The sequence below is a fragment of the Spermophilus citellus genome, assembly GCF_964194105.1.
Source record: "Spermophilus citellus genome assembly, chromosome: 1".
NCBI lineage: Eukaryota > Metazoa > Chordata > Mammalia > Rodentia > Sciuridae > Spermophilus > Spermophilus citellus.
Genome location: NC_138182.1, coordinates 74,193,741 through 74,221,156, shown reverse-complemented (window position 1 = coordinate 74,221,156; position 27,416 = coordinate 74,193,741). Strand labels below are relative to the sequence as shown.

Sequence of the window (27,416 nt, the reverse complement as noted above, 5' to 3'; positions counted from 1 at the left end):
AATATATGTGTATGTCCTGTCATCCATCATCAAAACATATGCTAATCTCTATTTGCCTATAGGTTTAAATTTAATGATTCAATATATAATGTGAACTAATTTAAATTATACAATTAGAAGATGAATAGGATTATCATCATTTAATATTTTAGTGAACACTTTTAAATAAAGCTGGATCATGAAAATATTCAATGTCAAAGAATCATTGTATTATTGTTTTACATTTTAAAATATTTTAGTTAAATATTGTTTTGTCAACTAAAACATTAAAGAATACAATACTGCTTAAAAGAGGAAGTCTTTCCCCACTGCTTACATTTTCCATGTTATTTATTTTTTATAAATAGGATAATTATTACCAGGTTCCCATTTAACTCTCAAGGTGTCTGGAATGTGTCCTGTCTTGGGCTTTTGTCTTATTGTTGTGGTGCTAAGTATTTTTTTAGGATAGGATTTGTATAATGAGGGTTAACATTCATGGAACAGCAGAGCTCTCTCATCATGTGCAATAACTTCTGGCTTTCACTATTTAAAAGGAAAATATCATCTATGATAGAATGAATGATGTCCTTGTATGATTATGTTCTCAACCATCTTTCAGGTGATTTATTTATTCATTAGTTCATTTATCACATAACACTTAGCATCTGAGTCTTTCAGGTGCCAGGCACTGTTTAGATGCTAGGAGAGGCATCAAAACAACATATAAAATCCCTTACTTTTGTAGTCTCCAGATCTCTAAATCACAAATAAGATCCCTAACTCTAGAATCTGCAAGGATGCCTTGTATACTCAACTCAAGCTCTGATGCCCCACAACATGCTGCCCCCACCAGTGTCTGGCACCTCACACTGAATTATGATGTCCTTTTCCATATGGATACTGTCAAGGAAAGGCAGTGCAAGTCAAATGAAAGTTAAAATCTTACTTAGGAGCTGGGGATGTGGCTCAAGCGGTAGTGCACTCGCCTGGCATGGGTGCGGCCCGGGTTCGATCCTCAGCACCACATACAAACAAAGATGTTGTGTCCGCCGAAAACTAAAAATAAATATTAAAAATTCTCTCTTTTTTTAAAAAAATCTTATTTAGCTGGTGTACATCAGGAAAAACTTGAAGATCAAGTAACTCCTCTCACAAAGCAGGATAGGAGTTTTAGGGTGCAAGGGAAGGAGAGGTGTATTGTACTTGTGAGTCTAGCCCAGCTTGAGGTAATCTTCATCTTTAACTTCTGCCTAACTTCCAGGCAAGTTGATTGGAGATTGTCCTCGCTTTCATGCTTCTTGCTTGGGATGGACCTTAAAAAAATTCTATCCCTCCTGACAACTGTCAGAACACTGCTTTCCAGAGCTTTTTAATTTTTTTTAATCTTTGCTGTTTTTCAAGGATGGTTGGGCAGCAAGGAGATAGCTAAACAGTGGAGGAAGGAAAAAGGAAAAGAGGAAGAGAAAACAGCAGATGAGGTTGAAGCAAGCAAAGCAGGGGTCTGTTTTGATTTTCCTACCAGCTCTCTTCACCCTGGTGAAGATACAGTTTGGAATATTACTCAACAATAAAAGAGAATAAAACCATGGCATTTGCAGGTAAATGGATGGAGTTAGAGAAGTTAATGTAAGTGAAGTTAGCCAATCTCAAAAAATCAAGTGCTGAATGAATGTGTTCCCTGATATAAGGAGCCTGATTCATAGTAGGGTATGGAGAGGTAGCATGGGAGGAATAGACGAACTCTAGATAGGGCAGAGGGGTAGGAAAGGAAAGAAGGAGGCATGGGGTTAGAAATGATGGTGGAATGTGATGGACATTATTACCCAAAGTACATGTATAAAGACACGAATTGGTGTGAATATACTATGTATATAGCCAGAGATATGAAAAGTTGTGCTGTATATGTGTAATAAGAATTGTAATGCATTCTACTGTCATATATAAATAAAAAGTTAATTAAAAATGTGATTGTAACAAAACACATGTATGAAACCTTTTTATATATGAAACCCAATTTTTATATTTAAATAACAACTTCTTTCTTAAAAAAAAAGGTCACAGAAAGAATAATAGTTTTAAGGACAGCATTTGATAAGTAGCTGTCCTGTAATTCTAGGACATTTTAGACTTTTCTCATATTGAAATGTTGAATGTAATAACTACCAAGTGGTGATAAATTTAGAAAATGATCTTAATTTATAAACAAATATTGTGAATTTCATAGGAAATCCCTCTATAAAAATGGTGCAGTGCACAGTAAAATATATTTTCTATGAAAAGGTCAATGACATGCCAACAGTGTACCACTGAAGAGGAATTGTATCAGGGGCACCTTGGATCATTGAAGGATCATTGAATTAGTACCCAGAACAAAAATACAACTAATAGCCTGTTTTTGTCAATAGTGTGTCTGTTTTTGTTTTGCAGTGCTGGGGTTGAACCCCAGGCTTCATTAATGCTAAGTGAGCACTCTCCCACTGAGCATGCTACCACTGTCCCCTGGCAGATACCGCTTAACAAGAGAATCAAAGTCAGCATCAGCCAGGCATGGAATCCAGTAATAATATACACTTCATATCTGTGTGCCTGAGGCCCCCAGTTTTGCTCACTCTTGGCTGGAGGTTAACTCTATGTCTTAGGGAAAGCCTGCCCTTCCTAGAGGCTGTTCACCCAGTTCTTAGTCTGTGGACTTCCTCCATGTCAAGCCAGGAGGGTCTGTCAGTGCAGCTGAAATCTACTGCATTGGAAGAACTCAGGATCATATACATGACTTTCCTGCCAATGGCACATCCTGCACCCAGTCATGAGGCAACATCACCTGATCCCAAACTGAAGACAAAGCTACAAAACTGGCATGTACCATTCAACAACTTAAATGTCAGCAACAAGTTAGAAGCACAGCAAGACTCAGGAACTGTCCCAGACTAGAGGAGACTAAAGAAACAGGACCACTGGACACAATGAATTATGGATTTAAAAACAGCCCCAAGCTAGGTTTTATTTTGGTTATAAAGGGCATTGTTGAAATAATTAGCAACTTATGAATAAGTTTTGTAGATTACATATCAGCTTTTAACACAATTTGATGTTTTTGATTTTGGTCTTTATGCTATAGTTACATAAGGTAATTTTGTTTTTAGGAAATACAAGCCATTTGTCATAAAGAGGTATCATGTATCCAACACACAAATGGTTGAGAGAAAATTATCTTTGTTATATATTTATATTTATATTTATCTAGAAAGACAACAGGACACGGGTTAAAGCAAAGCTAGTAAAATGTTAACATTTTGGGAATGTTTTCTAGGAATTCTTAGTATTAACATTACAAAATATCTAAGAAGTTTGAAATTATCAAAATAGAATATTTCTAAGAGAAACATAAAATTTTAAAATCAATAAGTAACATTGCACTCAATAAAATAAGCCATAGATCTATATAGATAGTATTAATTGAATAAAGGGAAAGTTGGATGAGGCATAGGGATATATGTAACAGTCTCAAATTATCTTCATATAAAATGCTAAATAACTACAAAGAGTAAAGGCAACATTACAGAACAGAAACCCCAAAGGCACCACCTTTAGTGATCAATGCTAACATCATCAGTAATGGGCTTCAAAGAGAAAGTCACAGAAGCATTTCTGCAGTACTCTTGCCAAATAACATGTAATCTGGTTCCAGTCATAAAAATACAGAAGAGTATATCTGAGGCACATTATATGAGCATTCTTCCTTATCAGATTCATGATCATGAAGGTCAAGGAAGAGACTGAGGAATGTTTGACCTGAAGGAGTCAACAAAATGCGACAATTGGGTGCATTTCATGAATCTGCATGGTATACTGTTGTTATGAAGCACATTATTAGGAAAGTAGCAAAACTGGAAAGAATCTGATGATGGTAGAATATATCATAATATAATGTATTAGTATTAATGTATCATTTACGAGAGCTGTATTGTATTTTTGTAGCATATTCTGAATTGTATGAAATACTAAAGTAATCATGAATGGTGGTGTATGTCAGCAATTTAATTCCAAATGGTTCAGGGTGGAAATGTTTCTTACACTAGAGCCTGGAACTTTTCTTGAATATTAAGAGTATTTACAAACTTCAAAATTGTATAAATGAACAAAGAGAAAAGGTGAAAAGCCCTAAGCGCATTTTGTTTCTCACCAGGAAAGGGATATAAGTTAATGCATAAACCATTAAAAGTATGTAAGCTTGATGACAGTATAATAATTGTAATACTTTAAAGTAGTACTGGCCCACCAAAATGCCGTCTGTCTAAATCTCTAGGTCCATATGTGGTGATACAATTTGTATCATACAAATAATTCATCATTAATATTATATTTAGATACATGGAGGTAATATTGATCCCTTGATTGTTTAGGTGCCTTTTAAATATCTGGCATTTAGACAGTTTGATGACATTAATATCTGAGATACTAGTTCACACTTGTACTTCAAATTTAGTGATACGTGCAAAGAAATTTCAAATATTGTATGAATTCCTTCACATATCTATGTGACAAACTTATTCTCCTTCAATAAATTTTCCACATCACACATTTAGTGGGAAACAATTAAAATGCCAATGGTCTGACAGATATGATGCTATCATTAATATCAAATATTTTCCCCTTAAAACTTCTGTGTGTTCCTGTGATGCTTCCCAAAGTAGATCTTTTCTTGGCTTATCAGTAGATCTTAAGGCAGAAGTTCTAGTGGGTCAAGAACAAATTCTGTAGCAAGTGGAAAGAAAAATAATTATATTCTTCATCTCAAACACTTCATAGTTAACTAAGCAAGAATTAGTAAACAAAAACTTAATAACTTTTCCATGTTAATATAGTGAAAACCATGTGTGCATGACTACAAGGTAACTCTGAAATATAATTTGCCCAGAGTTGCACACTGAATTATCAATGTGGCTGAGGATCAGAACTTCAGGTTTTCCACCCTGCATTCAGGAATTCAACAGCCTTATGTTAAAGCATTTGGCAAGCTCTGAGTGACAAGATGAAGATGATGAAAGCCATCATCATCTTCATCTTGTCACCAATCAGACCCTCACCAATCAGACCCCCTAAGTTTAAAAACACAAGGACAGGATACTTCCTTCGAGTGGTGGGTGCTATGAGAGGTATAAAACAAGGGTAAACTATTGGAACACAGAAGTGACTTCTGTCCCCATTTTAGGTCAATAGTATAGGTTTTGGGTTGAGGTGACACCTGAAGGATCAAAAGGAAGTATGACAGAGAGAGAGAAGAGGTGCCTGCAAAGAGTGAGAGGTGAGGAATACAAGTATCACAGCATGACTTGAAGCTAGAGCAGAGGGGCAGAGTAGGGTGTGTGCAAGAGATAAGCTGAAGGACCTGATGAGGATTCAGTTGATTTGGATATCTGAATTCCTTGCTAGGAAAGCTGGAACTTTTCTTGAGAGCAAAACCAATGACAAAGTCAATGTCAGGGCATTTGAAATGCTTGACCAAGTGTTCCTAGATGAGACTGGCTTTTGGCCACAACCAGATAGAAGTGGGTGATGCCTTTGTTTTCATAGTGGTGGCAAAAGTGAAAAAAAAAGTCAATCCAGAAAAAGGTATGTACAGAGAGTCTGAGCCTTTACAGGCCATGAATGTGAGTAAATGATAAATGAGTTTATTCTTCATTGGTATTTTTTTTCCCAAAATTTTCATTTGATGTTTGTTTTTAAGAAAAACAATTGAATTCACGTAGAAATCTATTCACCAATCCCAGGGAAGCCATGCCATCTGCTGTGTATTGTGTTTTTCAGAAATCAACTAATAAATCCAAATTCAACCATAGTTTGGCAACATACCTGCTCCATAAAGCCTCTGGCCAACTTCTCATTCATCTGAAATAAGGCAATTATTATTTACATTGCTTAGTTTAAACAGAGATTATCATGAATGTGATACATTACTTAGAAAATGTAGCTTTTTCAAAAGAACTTTAAGGGACTAGAACTAACTTGAAGATGGCTTAAAATAATCACACAAACAAAATAAAAGTCCACTTATTTTAAGTTTCTATAGAGAATATGTATGTACAATGCTGTTAAACTTCTGAATCCACACTGGTCTATTAAATGTAAGTCATTTCAGATGGTGCTGCTTTAGCTAACTAAGGGGCAACAATTCGACTCCTATTTTTAGATGGCAATAGAGTGTGATTCTTAGCAAAACTCTGCCCTTTAGAAACTTCTTATCAAATTTTTCACTTCAATGTCATTTTCCTAAAAATAAATTTTCCATTATCTACTTTCAGAAAATTAAACATTTAACATCTTCTCAATGCTATCAAATTTTCAGCCCATTAAATTAAATACATATGTGAAGAAAGAGGTATTATCATAGCCTCATGTGAAAATCTGGTCAAAGTTTCAAAATATTGTTATGTGGAATATGACTAAACATCTTTTATTAACATGGTACACAAAGATTCCAGAAAATTCTATTGAGAGACAGAATAATGCCACGTCTATATGGCACATGCCTGTAATTCCCAGTGACCCAGGAGGCTGAAGCAGGAGGATGGCAAGTTTGAGGCCAGCCACAAAACAAAAATTATAAAGGAGTAGGGATGTTGCTGGGGGTGGGGTAGAGCATCCCTGAGTTCAATCACTACAAACACATACACACACACACACACAGACACACACACACACACACACACACACACATGCACATGCAGTATAAATATTACTTAGAGCCAGTTTACACTTATGTTTCTTTGATTTGTGACTTTCCAGATTTGTAAACAATATGTAGCTGTTTAACTGTAACTGATTTCTTCCCTGGATTTGGGACCAATGTTTTTGAAACATTTTGCTAATTACACTTATGTGTTTACAAACGTGGAAAAGCTTCAAACTGTACCCCATCTAGACTGTTCTTCATAAAAACCCTATTCTCTTACTGATTCCTCAAACAAGGTCCAAAAAGTAAGAGAGTACTGAACATACTAAGTACTTTGAGGTGATAAAAATACTGTGATGTCCAAAGCCTTTATACAGTTTAAATGTGAAGGTAAGTAATTGAACTGACAGGGTTCTCAGGCTTGTCTTCTCATTTTCAAAATGAAATGACTTGACTACTAAATTTGGGTGAATTATAGTCATAGATATTAGTGGAATGTATAATGACATAGTCAAACATGCAGATAAAATAATTTGATCAACCTTCTTCCTCAGTATCTTTCCTTTCCCTCTCCTCCCTTCCCCATTGAAGGCATTCTGAAGGGATGACAGAGACCTGACTTTGCATCTTGATAGAACAGTGCTTTTTACTCCTGTTAAAGTCTGCCTGCTTTGGCAAACTAATGCTCTGCAAGGATATCTAGAGGAAGTACTAGAGTAACTTTCAAGTATTCTTCAACCTATTTATAAGCACTAAAAAATAAACATGTCTTTCTCCCAGAAAAATTAATGGAAAATGTTCCCCTCCCCAAAAAATATTCCTTTGCATTGTGTCTCCATTTACACATTCATTCATCAATGTCTTATTAAATGATACACTGCCTGATTATTTCTGGTATGAACGAATGAGACATCTTGTATTCATATCATCTTTAACAATTTACAGAAATATTTCACAATTTTTTTTTTTTTTGGTGCATAATGTTCCAATTTCATGGTTGAGAGAGACTTCAATCCTGGGCCTTTCAGGTTTTTTTTTTTTTTCAGAAAAATATGCATGTAAGCCAAGAAGCTGATGGACAAAAAAATATCAGCTAGCTAGGATCTTAAATTTACATACTAAAAGTTATGTAGTTTGTTCCCCATTTCAGCACCTTTTACTACATGGATTTTTATAAATCTTAGATTTGCTCTTCTCTTGATTTCACTAGAATGCAAAGGCAAAAGAAAACATCAGATTGAGGCCTGCACTATTTTTCTGTGAGTTAAGAAGATCATGAAAACTCCTTCAGAGCTCTAAACCAAGGTTTATTCATTTCAAATATTCAATTTAATCAAAAAATCTACTTTAAGTTAAAGGACAGTTAAAAATATCATTTAACTTGAATAAAGTTAACAAGTGTCTTTTAAAAATAAGACCTCCAGATACTTTACAAAAATTGAAAATCTGTTTGTAATTCATTATAGTTATAGATTATCATGACCTTCAGTTAATATTCCTAAGTCAACTAAACAACTCAGTATTTCAACAAAGTCAAAACAAGACAAATCAGAAATCTGAAACCCAAAAGATAAACAAAGCATAACTCACCTCAGCCAGATAGTCCTCAAGGGTTTGACATGAAGGGTGTGGGATAAATCTTCTGTCCCTTTTAAGTCTGACACAAGGACACCCTGGGACTGGCCTCCCACAGTGAGCACACGGTGAACAACCTCTCCGTCTTCTCACTGGGGATCTGCTACTAACCTCTGGAAGCCTCTTACTGATTCTGTGAGGATTTCAAAAGGCAAATTCTTGGTATTTCATTTTTTTTCCTCCAAAACCACTTGCATTAAAAAAATGCCATAGGAATAAATAGAATTTCTCAGTGAAAAGAATCTTAACATTGAAAATCCATCAAAATAGAGTAGGGCATATAATTATAGGTTTTAAAGAGTTCTGAAGATATATCCATATTTCTTGGGGCCTCCTAACAAGAAATTCAAACAATACATATGGAGAGTAATGGCAGGCAGAGATGTGTGACTTAAAGGGTGACACTTCTGCCTTCTTGAAAGGCTCTCCTTCAGGGTTTCTTGAGGACACCATTAGAAATACTGGTATTTAAACAGTAACCGTGGGAGATGATGGATACCTTAGTTCATTTGACTACAAAGACATTTCACTCTGCTAAATTGTATTAAAGCATCATGGACTCCTTAAACATATACAACTAGAAAATAAGAGTGAAGCTAAACTAGAAATACTTGTATTATTAGACCAACTGAAGAATTTAGAAACCATCCCTTAAAGAGATTTTCAAGCATTTGCTCTCACCATCTACATATTCCAACTATCACCTGGAGAAATCAAGCATTGGGCACTGAGAAATAATTCACAGCAACAACCACAGGGGCAAAACAAGATAGCTGAGTTGATGATTAAGAATTCAAGACAATCAGCTCATAATTTTGTTACTGAGATATCAGAGGTGGGACCTGTCAATTCTCATTTTAATTGCCCCCAACACTGACCATGGAATTATGTTTAACCACATTGCAAAGTAAACTTCCTTTGAGCCCTGTGATATTCTCTCCCTGTATCAAAAGTAGACCTTGCGTAGAGAGGAAACACTGCAAAGGTCATTTTGTCTCTAAGTAACATCTGGGGTAATACCAGGTGTCACAATAAAAAATGGTTAATTTACCGAGTATCAGAATGTGCTAAGAGAGTAGAACTAGCAATCCAGTATACTTAGGGTTTAAGTTGAACACTTTCAACCAATAATTAAATTTTTACTATTCTATGTAAAGAAAGGCCTGTAAGTAACTTGGTCACAATGTAACTGTCTGAATTATAAAGCTTCAAAAGTGCTGAGGTGAAAGTCTGGTAGAAATAGAAAATAGGAGAGAAAGCCATACAGACACAAAAAAGTGTGAGGGATATAAACTTCCTGGACCAATATTTCAAAAGTAAGTTCATTTAATAAAATTGCTTCTGAAAATTGTATTATCTGATTAGATTTTGCATCCCACTAATCTCATTTTCCTTTCTCACTAAAAGTTATGCATTGGAGACAAACTAAGGAGATTAAGCTATTTTCTGTTGGTGTACATGTGGACATACTTCTGGATTTTGTGTTCTTCTACACAGAGTTCATTATATTCTTACCTTGGTGTTTTATCAGAAATTTCATTTTTAATTTCAGACACTTGAGATTCTAGCTTTTCAATTCTGAATTGCATCAACTTCATTAATGAAACATTATTTTCATTTGAAGCTCTATCAAATGTCTAAAGGAAATTGAAAGAACATATTTAAAAATATTTTTATAGTAGATGAACACAATATCTTTATTTTAATTTTATGTGGTGCTCACATGTGCTTGGTACTCCAGTGCTAGGTACTCCAGCTGTAAATGACACATTTTTTAAATAATTATCACCCAAATAATTATTTGTATATTTTGTTACTTTTAGAATCAATAACTCAGAGAGCAATTTTAAACATGTGGACAAAAGATGGTGGAGTTTTATCATCAAAGTCAATTGCTTTTTTTTTTTTTTCCTATTCTTTGGGGTTGGAACCCAGGGCCTTGCAAAGGCTACACAAACTACCACTGAAGTAGGACCTCATCCATGAATCATTCTCATGTTAGCATCAGTAATGTGAAAAATAAAAAAGTATAAAATCATTTAATAATTGAAAAAAATCAGGAGAATGGTATACTCTGACTTCACATTTTTTTGTTTCCTGCTAATTTTCGTATTAATACAACTACCCTTAAATATTCAATGGTTCTCTGATAAAGTCATTTTTTTCTGAAAGATGAAGTCAGTTTTTACAATGATGGGAAAATGAGATATTTAAAAATGCCATCTTACTCTGAAAAATCTATAAAAGAAGTTTTCTCAAGGAATGTAGATGACCCACATAAAATGGAAATTTCCAAAATAAAATTTTCAGTGAAACTAATTAAAACACATTACAGATAAATAAAATAACCTCTGAAAATGGAGATGCTTGTTTTTGGTTTTCCTCTAAAATCTCTCTTGTTCTTTGTTCAATCTCCCATCTATGAGGCTCTCCTTGACCAATTTTTATTTTATTGTCCTGCACATAAATTTTGAGGTTTGCTACATCTTCTTCCAACTTCTTTTGATTGTTCTCTATTTTTTCACATGTATATTGTAGGCTTTCCAAAGCAAGTTCAAATTGGTCATCCAAATGTGAATATTTTGAAGCTGTAGCTTCTAGTTTTATATTGAGATTATCGACCTGCATGAATAAAACAACAGTGTTTCATAATAAAAGAAGCATCTTGAGAATATTTGAGCACAAATTTGTCCAACCAATCCCAGTAAGTTTGCCTTTTCAAAGATCTACACTCTCTGCTTTGGATAGAGGTACCAGACATGATGGAAACCTTTGTATGCCTTTATAATCTGTTTAAATTTAAAAAAAACACTGTTTTCCCATTATTTTAAAATTAACCTGAAATTTGAGAAAAGCACAATAGCCTTTCTGTGCAAGTTTTCTAGAAATTCATTTAATAATTACACATAGATTCTGTATCCAATCATAGAAATGAAGGTATGAAATAACTCAATTCCCTGGAACATTCCATGAAATGGTATTCTCTGATTTACTCTGCCTTGCTACACCATGGCAATGGAGGTAGCACTAAAAAAATCCTAGTTAACGGAAAAAAAAAAATCAACACGTGAGGATTGATGTACAATTCTCAGCATTCCTGAGGGTAGTTAAGTAGTTTTTTTTTTAAACCACTGATTGAACCCAGGAGTGCTTAACCACTAAGCTATATCCTCACTTCTTTTTGAGACAGGGACTTGCTGAGTTGCTGAGACTGGCCTTAAACTTGTGATCTTCCTGCCTTAGTCTTCCAAGTCACTGGATTGCAAGTGAGAAAACATGCATGATATTACAAAAAATGTAAAAATAAAACTCAGAATTTATAAAAAAATGCACTATAAAGAAAGTGTAGTAAAATTAATTATAATAAAAATACAAATAACACTGTCCACTGATGTTTTTATCCTTAAACGTTTAACATAATTGAAAGAGATGCAGATCAATGGTTGACAAATACAATTAATACATACTTTACAATTGATTTGATCTAGTTTCTTCTTCAAAACCTGTGCCTCATATTCTACGTCAAGGTGGTTACTGGATGAATGTTCTAGTGAAGCCTCTGACATAGGTTGCTCTGTCAGGTTACCAGCCAGTTCTTGTGGAAGTTGTCTCACAACTACCTGAGGAGATATGTCTGTTAAAGATTTTGTAAATAACTTCACTTTTTGTTAATAATGTTTAAAACTGAAATATTATCATTAATTCATCTTCTTTTCCTCATGTGTAAATTCTGTTTATTTCTGAATTCTAACAAGGACACGGAAGGTGCTTTCTTCCTGCCTAGTTACTGTCATATCCCTTAGACAATAGATTCAGCCCTTATCCACTTCACATTTGATGAAATGCATCACAACCTGCCGAATTCTCAAACAGAAATGGTTATGCAGGTCTGCTAGGAGTAGTGAAAACTGTACAGAAAATCATCCTTTTTTAAACAGAGGCTCAACTAAAAAACTGAGCTCTAACCATATTCCATCCTCTGTGTGAATCCAATAGATTCCCACCTCCTAAAAAAGTGAGGTCCCACTCAACCTGACCTTTACCTTCTTCACTCTCTTCAACTCCTTCAACTCTCTCCCCTCCTCACCCCATTCTCACTGTACAAAAATCTACTTGTTTAAATGGGAATTTAAATTACTTTGTTGAAAATGGGAATTCAATGCCAAATTAATGAATCAGGGAGCTGCAATTATCTTTGTACTAGATTAGTTCCTATCTGTTACATGATAGCAGTTGAACCTTGAAATGAAAAGTATTAGCAAGTTATCTGTGAAGAGAGGCAATAAATTCCAGAGTCAGCAGGAAAATTAAATCCACATCAGTTTTGCTGCAATGCATTGCATTTGTCCCAAATTATATTAATGATAGTAGATTCTTTTATAGTGTTGGAAGGAGATAAGAATAAAAAAATTGAGCCAGTTATTTTCAGAATTAAGTCAAACTTATGTGAATAAAATCAAATTATCAGTTAGAAATGTATAAAATGCTAGTGAAGGAAGTCTATTAAAAACTATATCATCTACATTTCACTTCAGCTTGGAAACTTGGAATGGATTATTAAAGTAACCCACTTAATTTAATCCAGATATGAGCATTCCCATTTATCTGTTTCATCATGGTCTTAAAAAGTATGGCAACATGAAGACTTTCCAGTTAGTATTGAGGGCTGGAGTGTAGGCCTGGTGTTAGAACATGGGCATAGATTGCACAAGACCATGGATTCCACCCCCAACAGCAAAAACAGATATTGTTTCAGCAATGTTAATTCTGTATTATTAATATCAGCATATCTCTACTAAAAATCTATGACTTATCCTCTTGAAACTTCATTCCTATGTAAAGAAATAATTCCTGGTAAATACACAATGTCTTTACTCAAAATAAAGCATCTGAAGTTCTAAAGCTTTAAATGTTTCTTCCATTTTTAAATGTTAAAATAAGTTTCACATAAGGGGAAACTTTTTGCTTTTATTTGGCCCACATTTTACTATTCATCAGATAGGGTGTGTTACTTTAAAACATGTATACAATGTGTAACCATCATTGGCAGATTTATTACTTCAAACATGTATCATTTCATTGTGTTGGAAATCAGGTTTGCCATCATCAAATTTCACTGAATTCTCCTTCAAACACAATCCATATATTTTTTTTAATACTTACTTTTCTCTCAGAGTTCTTTTTATATTTATCTGATTTTTCTTTTAAGTGACAATTTCTATTCATTAACTCCATACTTCTGTTTTGTAGCTTGTGACTGGAGTTTTCATCCTCATCCTGAATTAGTTTTATGGTATCCCGTTGCTCTTGGGTAGAAACGAGCAAGCCTTCTTTATCATCAGCTTTGTTGCAAAAGTTATGGAACTGCTGTTTTAGAAATATAATTTCACTTTCTATTTGAGATAATCTCTCATCTGTAGGTTCCAGTTCTTTGAAGTTTTGACTCTGTTCATTTTGATACATGTGCTTTATTTCATTCGTTTGGCACTGGTTTTGTTTTAGGTCTCTTTGTACCTGGTTCAATACCATAGTCACTTTTCTAAGATCACGCCTTGTTTGAATACAGAGGCCTTTTTCTTGGTCTCTGTATTTTATTCTAGGCTTGGAAAACTTTGGGGACTGAATCAGCCTCCTAACATTTCGTTTTGATATTTTGAAATTACTCTTGTCCTCTAAATCAGGGCACCCATCTCTTGCTCTCTGGGAAAGAAGTTCTTGTTCTCTTTGTGATGTCTGACTTTCATCACAAGGGTGTGGAGCAACAGCCTGACTGGCAGGGTATGATTTGGCTTCTGTTTCCTGTCTTTCGGTGTTTTGTTCTTTATTTTTCAGTTTAATATTTAGCTTTGTAATCTCAGTTTTCAGAGAATTAATCTGTTTATTATATTGCAATGTTGTTTTCCTAAATGTTTCCTCCATTAATTTGATTCTCCTATGAAGGTCATGACACTCTGCTCTTGAAACTTCCAGATATTTCTTTTTGTCTTCCTCATGCTGACATTTCATTTGGTTCATTTCCAGACTCAGCATATCACATTTATCCTTCAACATGTGGAATTCATGCAAGGGCACTTTCTCTGTTTCATTCCTGGTAGAAACCTAAGGAAAATCAAGGAGACCTTTAGCTAGCACTCAATGAAATTAGATGTCACTATTACCTCTGAAACTAAAGTTTGAACATGTACATTTATGCAATGAAAGGGTTGCAATACATGGATATCCAACTGGAGAAAAATTAGATGTGAATTTCAGAGGTTAGAGAAGTGAGGTGTATTGAAGAAAATCAATCTATGAGTGTAAAAAATGATAATTTTATAGAATTTCAAAACTGAAGAAGCCTTTTTCTAAATTACAACAGATTGAAGACATCAGGTAAGTGATTAGGAACTTTGACCATGTTAAAGCATGAAGTTTGTGGGCTGGGTTTGTGGATCAATAGTAGAGTGCTTGCCTTGCATGGGTGAGGCACTGGGCTCAATCCTAGGCACCACACATAAATAAATGAATAAAATAAAGGTCCTTCAACAACTAAAATAAATAAATTAATAAATAAAGTTTGCACTCTGATACTGATACCTCATGTATACAGCCAGCCAATTCATAATAAGGGCCTTAGCTCTACACACATTTGGACAGATGAAATTTCCCAAAGTTCTTTAAGTTCCCTATTTCTGAAAATATTCTATATGTATTCTATTTTTTCAACATTTTTGCAATCAATTCTTATAATTGTAGCTATTGGTAAATGATAAATCCAGGCACTGTACTTAATTAAGCATTTTACATACACCAATTAACTTTTTATCATAATCTGAAACAAGGAATAATATAAATGTAAGCAAGCTGCTTCTAGTGCTCTTCCATCAAACTAGTCATTTCTCTGCTGTGAAAATAAAAAGAAGGTTTGTGTTTTATAATATAACTATAAATATAATATATAAAATATAAATATAAATATAATATAAATAAAGGAAATGAACTGATCTCATTTATCAGGGATGACATCCTTATCAATTACTAAGTAAAATATTATGAAATATCATAGTCTCCAAAAGTTTTTTTTGTACTGAAATAGGAGATTACTTGGAGAAAACTGTTTCTCTTCTCCTACATGAGGAAATGCTATCTTAACTAGGGTCTCTGCTGGCTATGCTTTGCCTGCTTACTGAATGGTGGGAATAATAAGCTAACCTCCATATTAATATACCAAGAGGGTGAAATCACTGCCCCAAACTAGAACGTTATGTTAGTAACAAGGGTTTTGAGATTATGAAAGTCATCAATTCCTATGAAAATTATTATGGAAATTATTATTGGATGTGGCCAATGTGAAAGTCACTATTGGACTGCTGCTGACAAATGGAGTTGAATTAAGAGCATTAATTAGGCCAATGTGACCAAAATGCCACCCTCAACCCCAGAATAGGTACATTAAAAATATACATATATGGCTTTAAAATTATCTATGCTTTTCCACGATGGATCTAGATACTGTTCTATGTATGTTCACAGATGCATGCAACACATTCACACAAAGAGACAAGCACTTGAAAACAACACAAAATAGTTCAAGAAAAAAAATTTCTTTTTATTTTTTGCCATGCCTCTCTCCTTTTATTTGCAAAGATGATTTGACAGAATTCTATCTTATGAATTCTGACACTATATTCTTAAGAATATATTGCCTCTGGGAGTCCTTAAGTTTGGCTAACACCTAAAGATTCATTTCAGTAAGGTATTGGTCTCATATTAGCAGTGGGGAGAAAGTCTAAAATCTTAATCAAGAGCAGTATCTGCAAATTTAAAAAAAAACTACTAAAAACAAGGAATCTATTAAACTATACAGACCTTTATCTCAAATAAATTACTCAAATTTTAACTGTAAAAATGACAGGTAAATTTGTCACATAGAAAAAATTGTCTTTAAAACATAAAACAGAATTATAAATAACAATTTTTTAAAAACTCAGTTAACTTGTCCCATGATATTTTCCCTAAGTTAACATTTATGCTACTGATTGAACTCAACTCACCTTTTCAAAACATATGCTGAGCATCTATCTATATGATGCCAAGATAAGCAATAAATGAATTTAGCTATAAATGTTATGATTTCATCTTAGGGAGAGATGAAATTTTGGTTTAAACCCAAATAATAGAGAGTCACAACAGACTACATATTTCAATAGTGGTCCCAGAAGTTTGTGGAAGATATAGGCATTTTGTATAAGCACATGCCTACAATGATTGCATAATGAATGCCAACAACACATTTCTCAGATCATGTCCCCATAATTAAGTGAAACATGACCACACATATTACGTTAAAGGGATATTATGAATAGAGTAAGAGATATGAAGCTATACTGAAGACTAATTTACCTGATTTGAGTTACTTCTTACAGTCTTTAATTCTATTTTTAATGTCCCAGAAGACAGTTGAAATTCTTTGTTCAATTCAATTTTTTCATTATGTTCCTCATCTTTTTCTCTTAACTGGTTATTCATTTTTTCAAAATGCTGATCAAAATCTCTTAACTTCTTCTCTTTTCTTTTTAAATCATGCCTGCAGTTCAATATGGTTATCTTAAAATTCATTTTATCAGAAAACAAATGTGCATTTTGTGTTCTGGTTCTTCATAGGTTGACTCATTAGGCTAATAAAAATTCTATGTTCTAAGATTCTTTTCCTTTCTAGCTCACCTTTTTAAATTTCTCCTTCAAACTTTTAAAAAACATATAAGTTAATAATGAAAGATCTGTCAGTTGGGAAATGGCTGCTACTAGTAACTCCAGTAGATACTATGGAAAGGGACTTTTGATATGGATCCATAAATTGAGTGTTTGAAATGATTTGGGGTGGGGAATCTGGGATGTGGATCAATGGCAGAGTGCTTGCCTGCTGGGGGCCCTGTGTTTCATCCCCAGCATTGCCAAAACAAACAAACAAACAAACAAAACAAAGATCATTTTTGCACTGTTCTAATTCTTCATTAAGTAAAAGAGTTTTAAAGACTAAGTCACTAGTACTTAGCCTTTATATTCTTGAAATAAAACAGCAAGCACTGCAATTGATTGCCATTGTAACATGCAACTTTCAGAAGTTGTTCACATAGCATATGTCTGCATATTAGCAAGACCAATTTAAAGAGTCCAGTTCCTGTTGTTACAACTTTTAATGTTTCTTTTAGATAACACTTTCAATTTAGCTTGTTTATCATTATGTATTTTATAAACAATTCAAAATCCCCTTTGGAACAAGGCACAACCTAATATTTAGTCCAATGATAATGAATATATGTCCTTTCAACATAGAAATTTGACCAAATTTTGTTTACATATGAGGGAGAAATTTAAAAAAATAATAATTATTTTCCATTTCACATTTGGTTTAATGGATGTTAGGATTCAAACCATAACCCAGGGTGTAATTCCATAGGAGCATACTTACTTAGTTGCACTAACCCTTGGGTTTGATCCCAAGCACCAGAAAAAAGGAAAAAAAAAACCCTGCGTAAATATTTAAAAACACATTTTGGGGTGCACAAAAATGGCTATTTCATAGGACAAACCCCCAAGACAAAAGGCCAAATGTTTTCTCTGTTAAGTGGATGTTATTCCATAATGGGGGATGGATGTGTGGGGAAGAATGAAGGGACTTTAGATTGTATAGAAGGAAGTGAAAAAAGGAGAGGGTTTGTGGGGTTGGGAATAATGGTGGAATCAGATGGACTTTCTTACTCCATATACATATATGATTACATTACTGGCATGACTCTACACCGTGTTCAGCCATAGGAAGAAGTTGTGCTCCATTTGTGTATAATGTGTCAAAATGCATTCTTTTGTCATGTATAACTTAGAACAAATTTTTTTAAAAATGGCCATTTTATCCTCTTTGGTGGAATTATAAATCAATATAAACTGTCTTGAGAACAATTTAGAAATATTGATGAAATGTCTTTTCATGAAGTTATTCTTCTTTAAACAAATAATTCTATATTGAAAAAATTATTCAAACTAAACAGAAATATAAATTAATTTCCATGAAATTATGTCATTTGCAGGAAATGGATGGAAACTGAACAATTTTTTAATCAAAATAAGTCACAATTGTAAGGTTAAGTTTCATGTTTTCTCTCATGTGGAAACTAGAAAGGCAAAGGAAAAGAAAGGTGTGGGGCGGTCTCAGGGAGATCAAAGGAACTCATTGGAGTAGAGGGAGAAGGGGAGGGAAAGAAAAAAAGGGAATAATACAGACCAAATTATATTATTATATAGTGTGTACACATGAATATGTAATAAAATCCCACCATTTAAACAAGTAGAATGCATCAATAAAAATGTGGAATAATTTTTGTAAATGAGGTTCTGTGAAGTATTGATTGTAATACCAAAAAAAGAATGAAAAATAATCCCAAATTCCACTTGTTAAATCAATAGTGTGATCCTTCTATATAGCCATTGAAATTATGATTGAAAATAACGTGAATTTAGTTATTAGAAAGAATCATAGTTTGCATATGTTTCCTTTTTGTAAGGATTTCAGATTCTACAAGTATAAGTAGTTTTCTCCCTTGCAAAATACCAGCAGGTAAGTCAGCAATTAAAAAATTCCCTATGTATCTTCAGTGTGAAGAAAAGTGTTCAAACCTTCTTTCAATCTAGGGTATCATACCTCAAGTGGCAGAGTTCTTGTTTCCATTTTATTTCTCTCTGCTCTAACTTAGAGTTTGCATTTTCCATTTCTGATAACTCCTCTTTCATTCCACAAAGTTTATTTTCCAGTTTTGCTATTTCTTGTGTATGTAATAAACACTGTGAACAGTGACTTTTTTCAGGTTCTATTATTCTTTGACATGAATCAACTGCATTTTGGATTTTTGGTAGGCTATGAGAATCTGCATCATGGAGAAAACAAGATAGAAATAAAATATTTGAGTATTTTCATCTGTGAAGGATTCTACATTTTTCCATGTACTCCCTCACACACTGAACAAATGTGTAAAGAGTACCTATGACATGGAAGCCATTATACTAAGTTCTACAGATAAAACACATGAGAACTCTGCTCTCCTTTAGTTTAAAGTCTAGTAGAGACAACTTACAGTGGAAAATTCAGCCTAGACAGATGACCTAATGAAGCATTAAAACAAGATCAAGGGTCAAGCTGTTTATATGTAGCCTAACTGAATTCCAAAACATAATGAAAAAGCAGAAGAGGCCTGAAAGATATTTTTCAAAACAAATTACACTTTTAGGAGGCAAACTGAAAGTAACCAAAGAGCATGGTGACCCGTTCATACACAGGTTTGAACTCTGTGGGTTGTCACATAGAAGAGCAATCAACTACTGGAAGTCAAGACAAAATAAAATATAGCAAAGAAAAAGGCAGAAAGTAGCATATCTCTAACCATAACTCCAGATGTAAATATTCTCAACTCCCTAATTAAAAGACACTTATTGGTAGAATGGATTCAAAAACAAGATCCAACTGATGTTGTTTGTGAGAAACTCATCTCATATGCAAAGCTACTGTATTAGTCTGCTTTTCTGCTGCTCTGACTAAATGACCTGACCAGCACAACTGTAGAGGAGGAAGAGTTTATTGAAGGGCTTACAGTTTTGGAAATTTTAGACCATAGAAGGCCAGATCCATTCCTTGGGGCTTGGGGCAAGGCTGAATATCATGGTGGGAGAATGTGTTGAAGAGAATCAGCTCAAGTTATGATCAGGAAGCAGAAAGAGTCCACTTGTTGATTGCCAATATATACCCAAAGCCACTCCCCAATTCTCATGTCCTCCACCCTACCAGTTTTCAGTTACCACACAGTTAATCCCAATCAGGGGATTAAATCATGGATTGTGTTAAGACTCTTAAACTCAATCTTGTCTTCTGAACCTTCTTGCACTGTATCACACATGAGCTTGTGGGAGACACTTCATATCCAAACCATGACAGACACTCATAGACTGAATGTAAACTACTGGAAAATTTTTCCATTCTTAAATTCCTAAAAGAAGCAGGAGTAGCTATTCTCATCTGACAAAGCAGATTTGGAGCAAAATTCATAAAAGACAAGGAATGCTTTTCATACTAGTAAAATTTCAATTCAACAAGAAAATATAACAACAGAAAGTATGTATACCCCAAATGATAGTGAACCTAATTACATAAAACAATGCTTCTTTAAATCAGCAGAGTATAGTAAAGCAGCCACATCAATATTTATAGCAACTCAATTCACAATAGCTTAACTATGGCACCAACCTAGATAGACGACGAATGTATAAAGAAATTGTGGTATACATACACAATAGAATATTACTCCTCATTAAAAGAGAATAAAATTATGGCATTTGCAGGTAAATGGATGGAGTTGGAGAATACCATGCTAAGCAAAGTAAGCCAATCCTAAAAAACCAAAGGCTGAATGTTCTCTCTAATAGGTGAATGCTGATCCTTAATGGGAGGTGGGGAGGTGTATGGGAAAAATGGAGGAATTTTGGGCAAATGGGAGGGAGGGAAGGTGAGGGGGCATGGGATAATGAGATGGTCATCGTCACCCTAGGTACATGTATGACTGCACTTATGTTGCGATGCTACATCACGTACAACCAGAGAAATGAAAAGTCATACTGCGATTGTGTACAATGAATTAAAATACATATGCAACAAAATGAAATTGAATCCCTTTCTCTCGCCATCCACAAAAGTTAACTCAAAATGGATCAAGGAGCTAGATATCAAATCAGAGACACTGCGTCTGATAGAAGAAAAAGTTGGCTCCGATCTACATATAGTGGGGTCGGGCTCCAAATTCCTTAATAGGACGCCCATAGCACAAGAGTTAATAACAAGAATAAACAAATGGGACTTACTCAAACTAAAAAGTTTTTTCTCAGCAAGAGAAACAATAAAAGAGGTAAATAGAGAGCCTACATCCTGGGAACAAATTTTTACCCCCCACACCTCAGATAGAGCCCTAATATCCAGAATGTACAAAGAACTCAAAAAATTAAACAATAAGATAACAAATAACCCAATCAACAAATGGGCCAAAGACCTGAACAGACACTTCTCAGAGGAGGACATACAATTAATCAACAAGTACATGAAAAAATGCTCACCATCTGTAGCAATCAGAGAAATGCAAATCAAAACCACCCTAAGATACCATCTCACTCCAGTAAGATTGGCAGCCATTATGAAGTCAAACAACAATAAGTGTTGGCGGGGATGTGGGGAAAAGGGTACACTTGTACACTGCTGGTGGGATTGCAAAATGGTGAGGCCAATTTGGAAAGCAGTATGGAGATTCCTGGGAAAGCTGGGAATGGATCCACCATTTGACCCAGCTATCGCCCTTCTCGGGACTATTCCCTGAGGACTTTAAAAGAGCGCACTATAGGGATACGACCACATCAATGATTATAGCAGCACAATTCACAATAGCTAGACTGTGGAACCAACCTAGATGCCCTTCAATAGATGAATGGATAAAAAAAAATGTGGCATCTATACACAATGGAGTATTATGCAGCACTAAGAAATGACAAAATCTAGAATTTGCAGGGAAATGGATGGCATTAGAGCAGATTATGCTAAGTGAAGCTAGCCAAGCCCTAAAAAACAAATGCCAAATGTCTTCTTTGATATAAAGAGAGCAACTAAGAACAGAACAGGAAGGAAGAGCATGAGGAAAAGACTAACAGTAAACAAAGACGAATGGGGGGAGAGAAAGGGAGAGAGAAGGGAAAGCATATGGAAATGGTAGGAGACCTTCAATGATACACAAAATTATAAGAGGTTATGAGGGGCAAGGGGGAGGGGAATAAAAAGGGGAGAGAATTGAACAACAGCAGAGGAGGTAGAGAGGGAAGATGGGAGGGGAGGGGAGGGGAGGGGGGATAGTAGGGGATAGGAAAGGTAGCAGAATACAACAGTCACTAATATGCCATTATGTAAAAATCTGAGTATGTAACAGATGTGATTCTGCAATCTGTATTTGGGGTAAAAATGGGAGTTCAAAACCCAATTGAGTCTAATGTATGAAAGATGATATATCATGAGCTCTGTAATGTTTTGAACAATCAATAAAAAAATTTTAAAAAAAGAATGAAAAAAAATACATTCTGTTGTCATATATACCTAAATAAATAAATAATGCTTCTTGACATTAAACATCAGATAGACCCCAATAACACTAGGGAATTTCAAAACATCCTTGTCACCAATAGATAGGACATACAAGGGTAAAAATAGACATTTTGACATAAATAATAGTATAATTGAAATATACCTAATAACTACAGAATATTTCACCACAAAATAGCTGAATTCACTATCTTCCCAGAAGTGCATAGAATCTTTCAATGAATCTTTGTAATTCATTGCAAATATGTAAAAACCTCATATAATTCTATGCATTCTATGAGATCACAATGAAATGAAACAATAGCAAGAAAAATAAGAGAAATCACATAAATAGAACAAATACTCTTTTAAAAGAGGAGTAGATTATAAAAGAAAAGAAAGAATAAAGAAAGAAATATTTGGAAACAAATCAGAAATACAACATATATCTCTGGGACATCATGAAGTTGGTTTTGAAAAAATTCATAGTACTGAGTGCCTTCACTAAGAAAATAGAAAGTTTCCAAATAAATAATCTAATATTCCAACTTTCAAGGTCTTAGAAAAGGAAGAATAAGCTAATTCCCAAATAAGTAGCATGTAGGAAATAATCAAGATTAGATTAAAATTAATTGAGAATAAAAAAGACATAGGACCAATGAAACAAAGTCAGCTTTTTCAAAAGATAAATAAGGTCAATAAACCATTAGCCAAACTGACAAAAAAAGGAGACAAATCAACAAAATTGTAGATGAAAAATGAGATACCATTAGCAATATTTCTGAAATCCAGAGGATCATTAGGAACTATTTTTAAAGTTTGTACTGTAATAAACTGGAAGATCTAGAAACCTTGACAAATTTCTAGACATATATGAGCTGCCAAAATTACACCAGGAAGACATCAGAACCCAAAACAGATCAATATAAAGTAATGAAATTGAAACCGCAATGAATAGCCTTCCAACAAAGGCATATCCAGGACCAGATAGAATCCTGGCTGAGTTCTAACAGACCTTTAGTGAAGAACTAACACCAATCTTTGTCAGCCTCTTCTATAAAACTTAAAGGGAAAGGGAATACTCCCAAATATCTATGGAGCCAGTATAATCCTGACATATTCAGGAAAGAAAATTACAGAACAATATCCCTGATGAAAATACATGTAAAAATTCTTAATGAAATATTAGCAAACAACATTCAAAAACACATCAAGAAGTTAACATACCATGGAAAAGTTGCTTTTATCCCAGGAATGTAAGGTTGGTTCAACATAGGCAAATCAATAAATGTAATTCATCACATAAATAGAATGAAGGATAAGAATCATATGAATATCTCAACGGATTCAGAAAAGGCTTTGATAAAATTTAGCACCTATTCATATGAAAAATGTTAGAGAAACTAGGCATAGAGAAAACTTACTACAACATTATAAAGATCATAAATCTCAAAACCAAAGCCAACATTATACTGTAGAAAAAAATGGAAAGCATTTTCTCTAAAATCAGTATCAAAGAAAATATGTCAATCCTATTCTATATACTTTTTGAAACTAAGGCAGAAAATCAGGCAAGAGAAGGACATTACAGGGCTATTAATAGGAAAAGAAGAATTCAAATTATCTTTTTGCTATTGACATCATCCTATATCTAGAAAACCCCCCAAAACTCCACAAGAGGACTTCTAGAGCTGGTAACAAGATCAACAATCATTAATCAACAGCTTTTCTGTACACGAAACATAATTCTGCTAAGAAAGAAATCATGAAAACTATCCCATTAAAATTAAAAAAAAATAAAATGCCTGGGAATTGTTTTACTTAGCTTTTCTCACTGTGACACAAAGTGACCTGAACAATGTAGAGAAGGGAAAACGTATTTGGGGCTCAGGGTTTCAGAAGTCACAGTCCATACCCAGCTGACTCCACAGCTCTGGGCCCAAGGTGAGGCAGAACATCATGGCAGAAAGACTTGGTAAAGGAAAGTAGTTCAGAACATGGCCACCCACCAGGAAGCAGTGAGAGCGCCACTCAACAGGGAGTCCCCAAGTGACCTACCTTCTCCAAGCACACCCTACTTGACTATGATTACCACCCCACTAATCCATGTTGATGAGCATGGAAATGGTCCAAATATGTTGAAAAATAATTTGGCAGTATCTTATTAAGGGCATATAAAGGGACATGTGAAGACTTTTACAGGATTTCTTAACTATCTGGATTATGGTGATTCAACATGTGTTTAATATATAGGTCAAAACTTGTCAAGTTGCACATTTTTATATGTGCAGTTTACCTTATGTCAATAATGCCTCATTAAATCTTTTGAAAACAAAAAGCTGTATTGTAAGAAGAAACATTTTAGTGATTGGGATCCAGACACAGGAGAAAGCTAGAGGCTTGAGGTCTTTAATCTTATAGCAAAGAGAAGTAGTACTTGGGTTTTAAGAAAGGGGTAAGCAATATCAGAACTGAATTTTTTTTAAAAAAGTATGATTTGGTTGCAGAGAAGAACACAGTTTTAGGAAGTGTGTAGCAGGGAAAGGATATCTAAGGTTACTACAGAATTCAGGGAGAGATAATGGTAAGCTGATCTGATCATCCTTCAGGCCCAAGGGAGCAACAGAGCCAACAAAAGGAGTGGGTGCCATTCACAAAGAAAAGTGCAGTGGGGATGATCCAGGGGTGTACTTGAGAGTGTATAACACTTCTCATTATATTTTACTGCAAAGCACCTTTCTGAAATGAACAATACTGGAACACATCAGTGTTCTATGGTTCAGAGCTAAGTAATGTGTGCATCTATTACTATAGTATACATCATTATGCAAAGGTTCTACCTTCATATGACCTACTTGGTTTTTCAACATATGCCCAAATATCCCTATAATTAGGGCACGTCACTTGAAAAGCTGTTGAGGCTATTACAGTTGGCTGTGGTTCATCAAGGTCTTCCATAGCATTTATTTCTTTTTTGACCTATAAAACAATAATCCAATATCAAAATTTACACCAAATACATATAACATATACTCAATACATACGGGTGACAATTATCTACCACATGTAGTTTTTCAAAGAACTGATTTCTGACAAAAGAAAACCTTTATCAAAGTTTATTTTGTCTCACTCATTTTCAAAGTCTGTACATAACAAAAATGTTCTATTCTTTCACTTTACTTTTTACAATATATTTTAAATTTATATTTTCATATTGTACCACTTAATAATGCACTTTTTCAATAAAATATTATCTCGTGTTATTTGTAACAATACCTTGCTCTTTTCATTAGATGTTTTCTCTGTGTGCCTAAATGAGAAAAAGAAAGAATGAAACACATAATATTCTTTCAAACACCAAATATGTAAAATGCAATAAGACTATTATTTTTTAATACACAAAATCTCTATATTTTTAATTTACTTCATGTACCCATAAATTTTATGATCAGTTTCCACAATGGGTATTCAAGTGTAAACAAAAAGAACAGCATTAATAAATCAAGAACACTACTACTAATAGTCTCAAAACAAATAATTAAATTTAGATTACACCTTCTGACAGTAAAAGCAAAATGAATAATAGCACTTGCCTTATTTGATAGAAATGTGATAGTGTTTTGTTATTGTCATTTTCAAAAAAATAAAACTCATATAACTTACTAAACCCCATTTGTAAAAGATGACTTAAATCCTTGTAGGAGGGGAACCCTGTTGCAATAATTATAGGTTCTTATTTCAGGACATACAGTGAAATGACTGTACATAATTCTAAGCGATGTACATAAGCCAAACTTGGTATAATTCTCATTCTCCCAACAATTATCTGAGGTAGATAACATTAGGTATTTTATAAAAAAAGAAACTAGTCAAAGAAAGGCCAAATAACTTCCCAAAATCCATGCATCTGGTTAGTGGCAAATTATGAAAGCAATATTCCTCATCAAGTGTTTGAAAGAAATAATAAAAGACAATCTATATTATCACTCTGTATCTGGATATAATTGTAAATAATAATTTCTGCATTTTGCCATTATTTAAAAAATAAAATGACTATATACCTTGGCAATTTTGGAAATCTAGTTTCAATAAATTAAAGGTTTATTTTTTCTTCATCAAATTCATCATCATGCATCATTCATCTATTCAATGATTTACTCAAGCATGCAACCAAGAGAGCACATAATGCATATTCAATTGTGTTGTTGGAACAGGGAAACAAGGTTCTGATACTTTAAAACTTCATAATCCAAAAGGAATAATCTGAACTCTTTGGTCAATATTTTACTTTTGTATTGTACACAAACACAGCACACAGATTCTAAGTACTTACTATTTTAATACCCATGATATTTTAGAGTACTATAAAAGAATCATAGCAATGCCTGATGATACTGTCAAGGCAGAAGGCATGATTACACTCTCTTGAGTATGATCTATATTTCCTATATATCTATATTTGGATGTTTTCTACTACATAAGTTTTTAAAACTCTATCTATGATAGTTGAAATTTTGGGTCATCATTTGCATGTTCAATTACATTAGGATATCCAATATTGAACCAAAACTCAATGAATAACCACCCTTATTATAGAAAATGTACAAGTAAATAGAAATTCTAAGGACCATTAGAATTTACAATTTTATAATTGAATTGTATAGATAATTCATAGATATTTGTAAGACAATTTACTATAAATCTTCAATGGAACCCTATGAAGCTTTCTAATATTGGATATGCAAACTCAGTTAACTGAATAAGCCTGTCCTCTAATGAATCATTTCTAAGGGCATATGAAATACATTGAAATCTTGTAATTTTTTTTAACTCTCTAATTCGACTTCTTCTTTAGTCATTGTTCACTTTTCCATTTTTTCTAGAAAAATTCTCTAAGGAGTTTTCTACAATTATCATTTGAAGTCCGGGTTTCATGGTGACAATGTATTGAAACTATTCCATGTTAAAGTCACTTGTTTTCATCTTTGTCAA

General features: G+C 33.9%; 1 protein-coding gene across 1 annotated transcript in view; it reads right to left on the bottom strand.

Moving 5' to 3' along the window:
- Positions 1-10,399: 10,399 nt before the first annotated feature.
- The window catches only part of LOC308640978 (ankyrin repeat domain-containing protein 26-like), a gene marked incomplete at its 5' end in the record, with an annotated part of 47,494 nt that continues 30,477 nt past the window's right edge, over positions 10,400-27,416 (bottom strand). Inside the window, 7 exons of the mRNA XM_081279036.1 lie at positions 10,400-10,909; positions 11,755-11,907; positions 13,451-14,386; positions 16,670-16,853; positions 18,966-19,188; positions 25,280-25,403; positions 25,701-25,734. Of these exons, the coding sequence (XP_081135162.1) occupies positions 10,607-10,909; positions 11,755-11,907; positions 13,451-14,386; positions 16,670-16,853; positions 18,966-19,188; positions 25,280-25,403; positions 25,701-25,734 (1,957 nt within the window). The 3' untranslated portion in view covers positions 10,400-10,606. The remainder of the gene's footprint in view (positions 10,910-11,754; positions 11,908-13,450; positions 14,387-16,669; positions 16,854-18,965; positions 19,189-25,279; positions 25,404-25,700; positions 25,735-27,416) is intronic.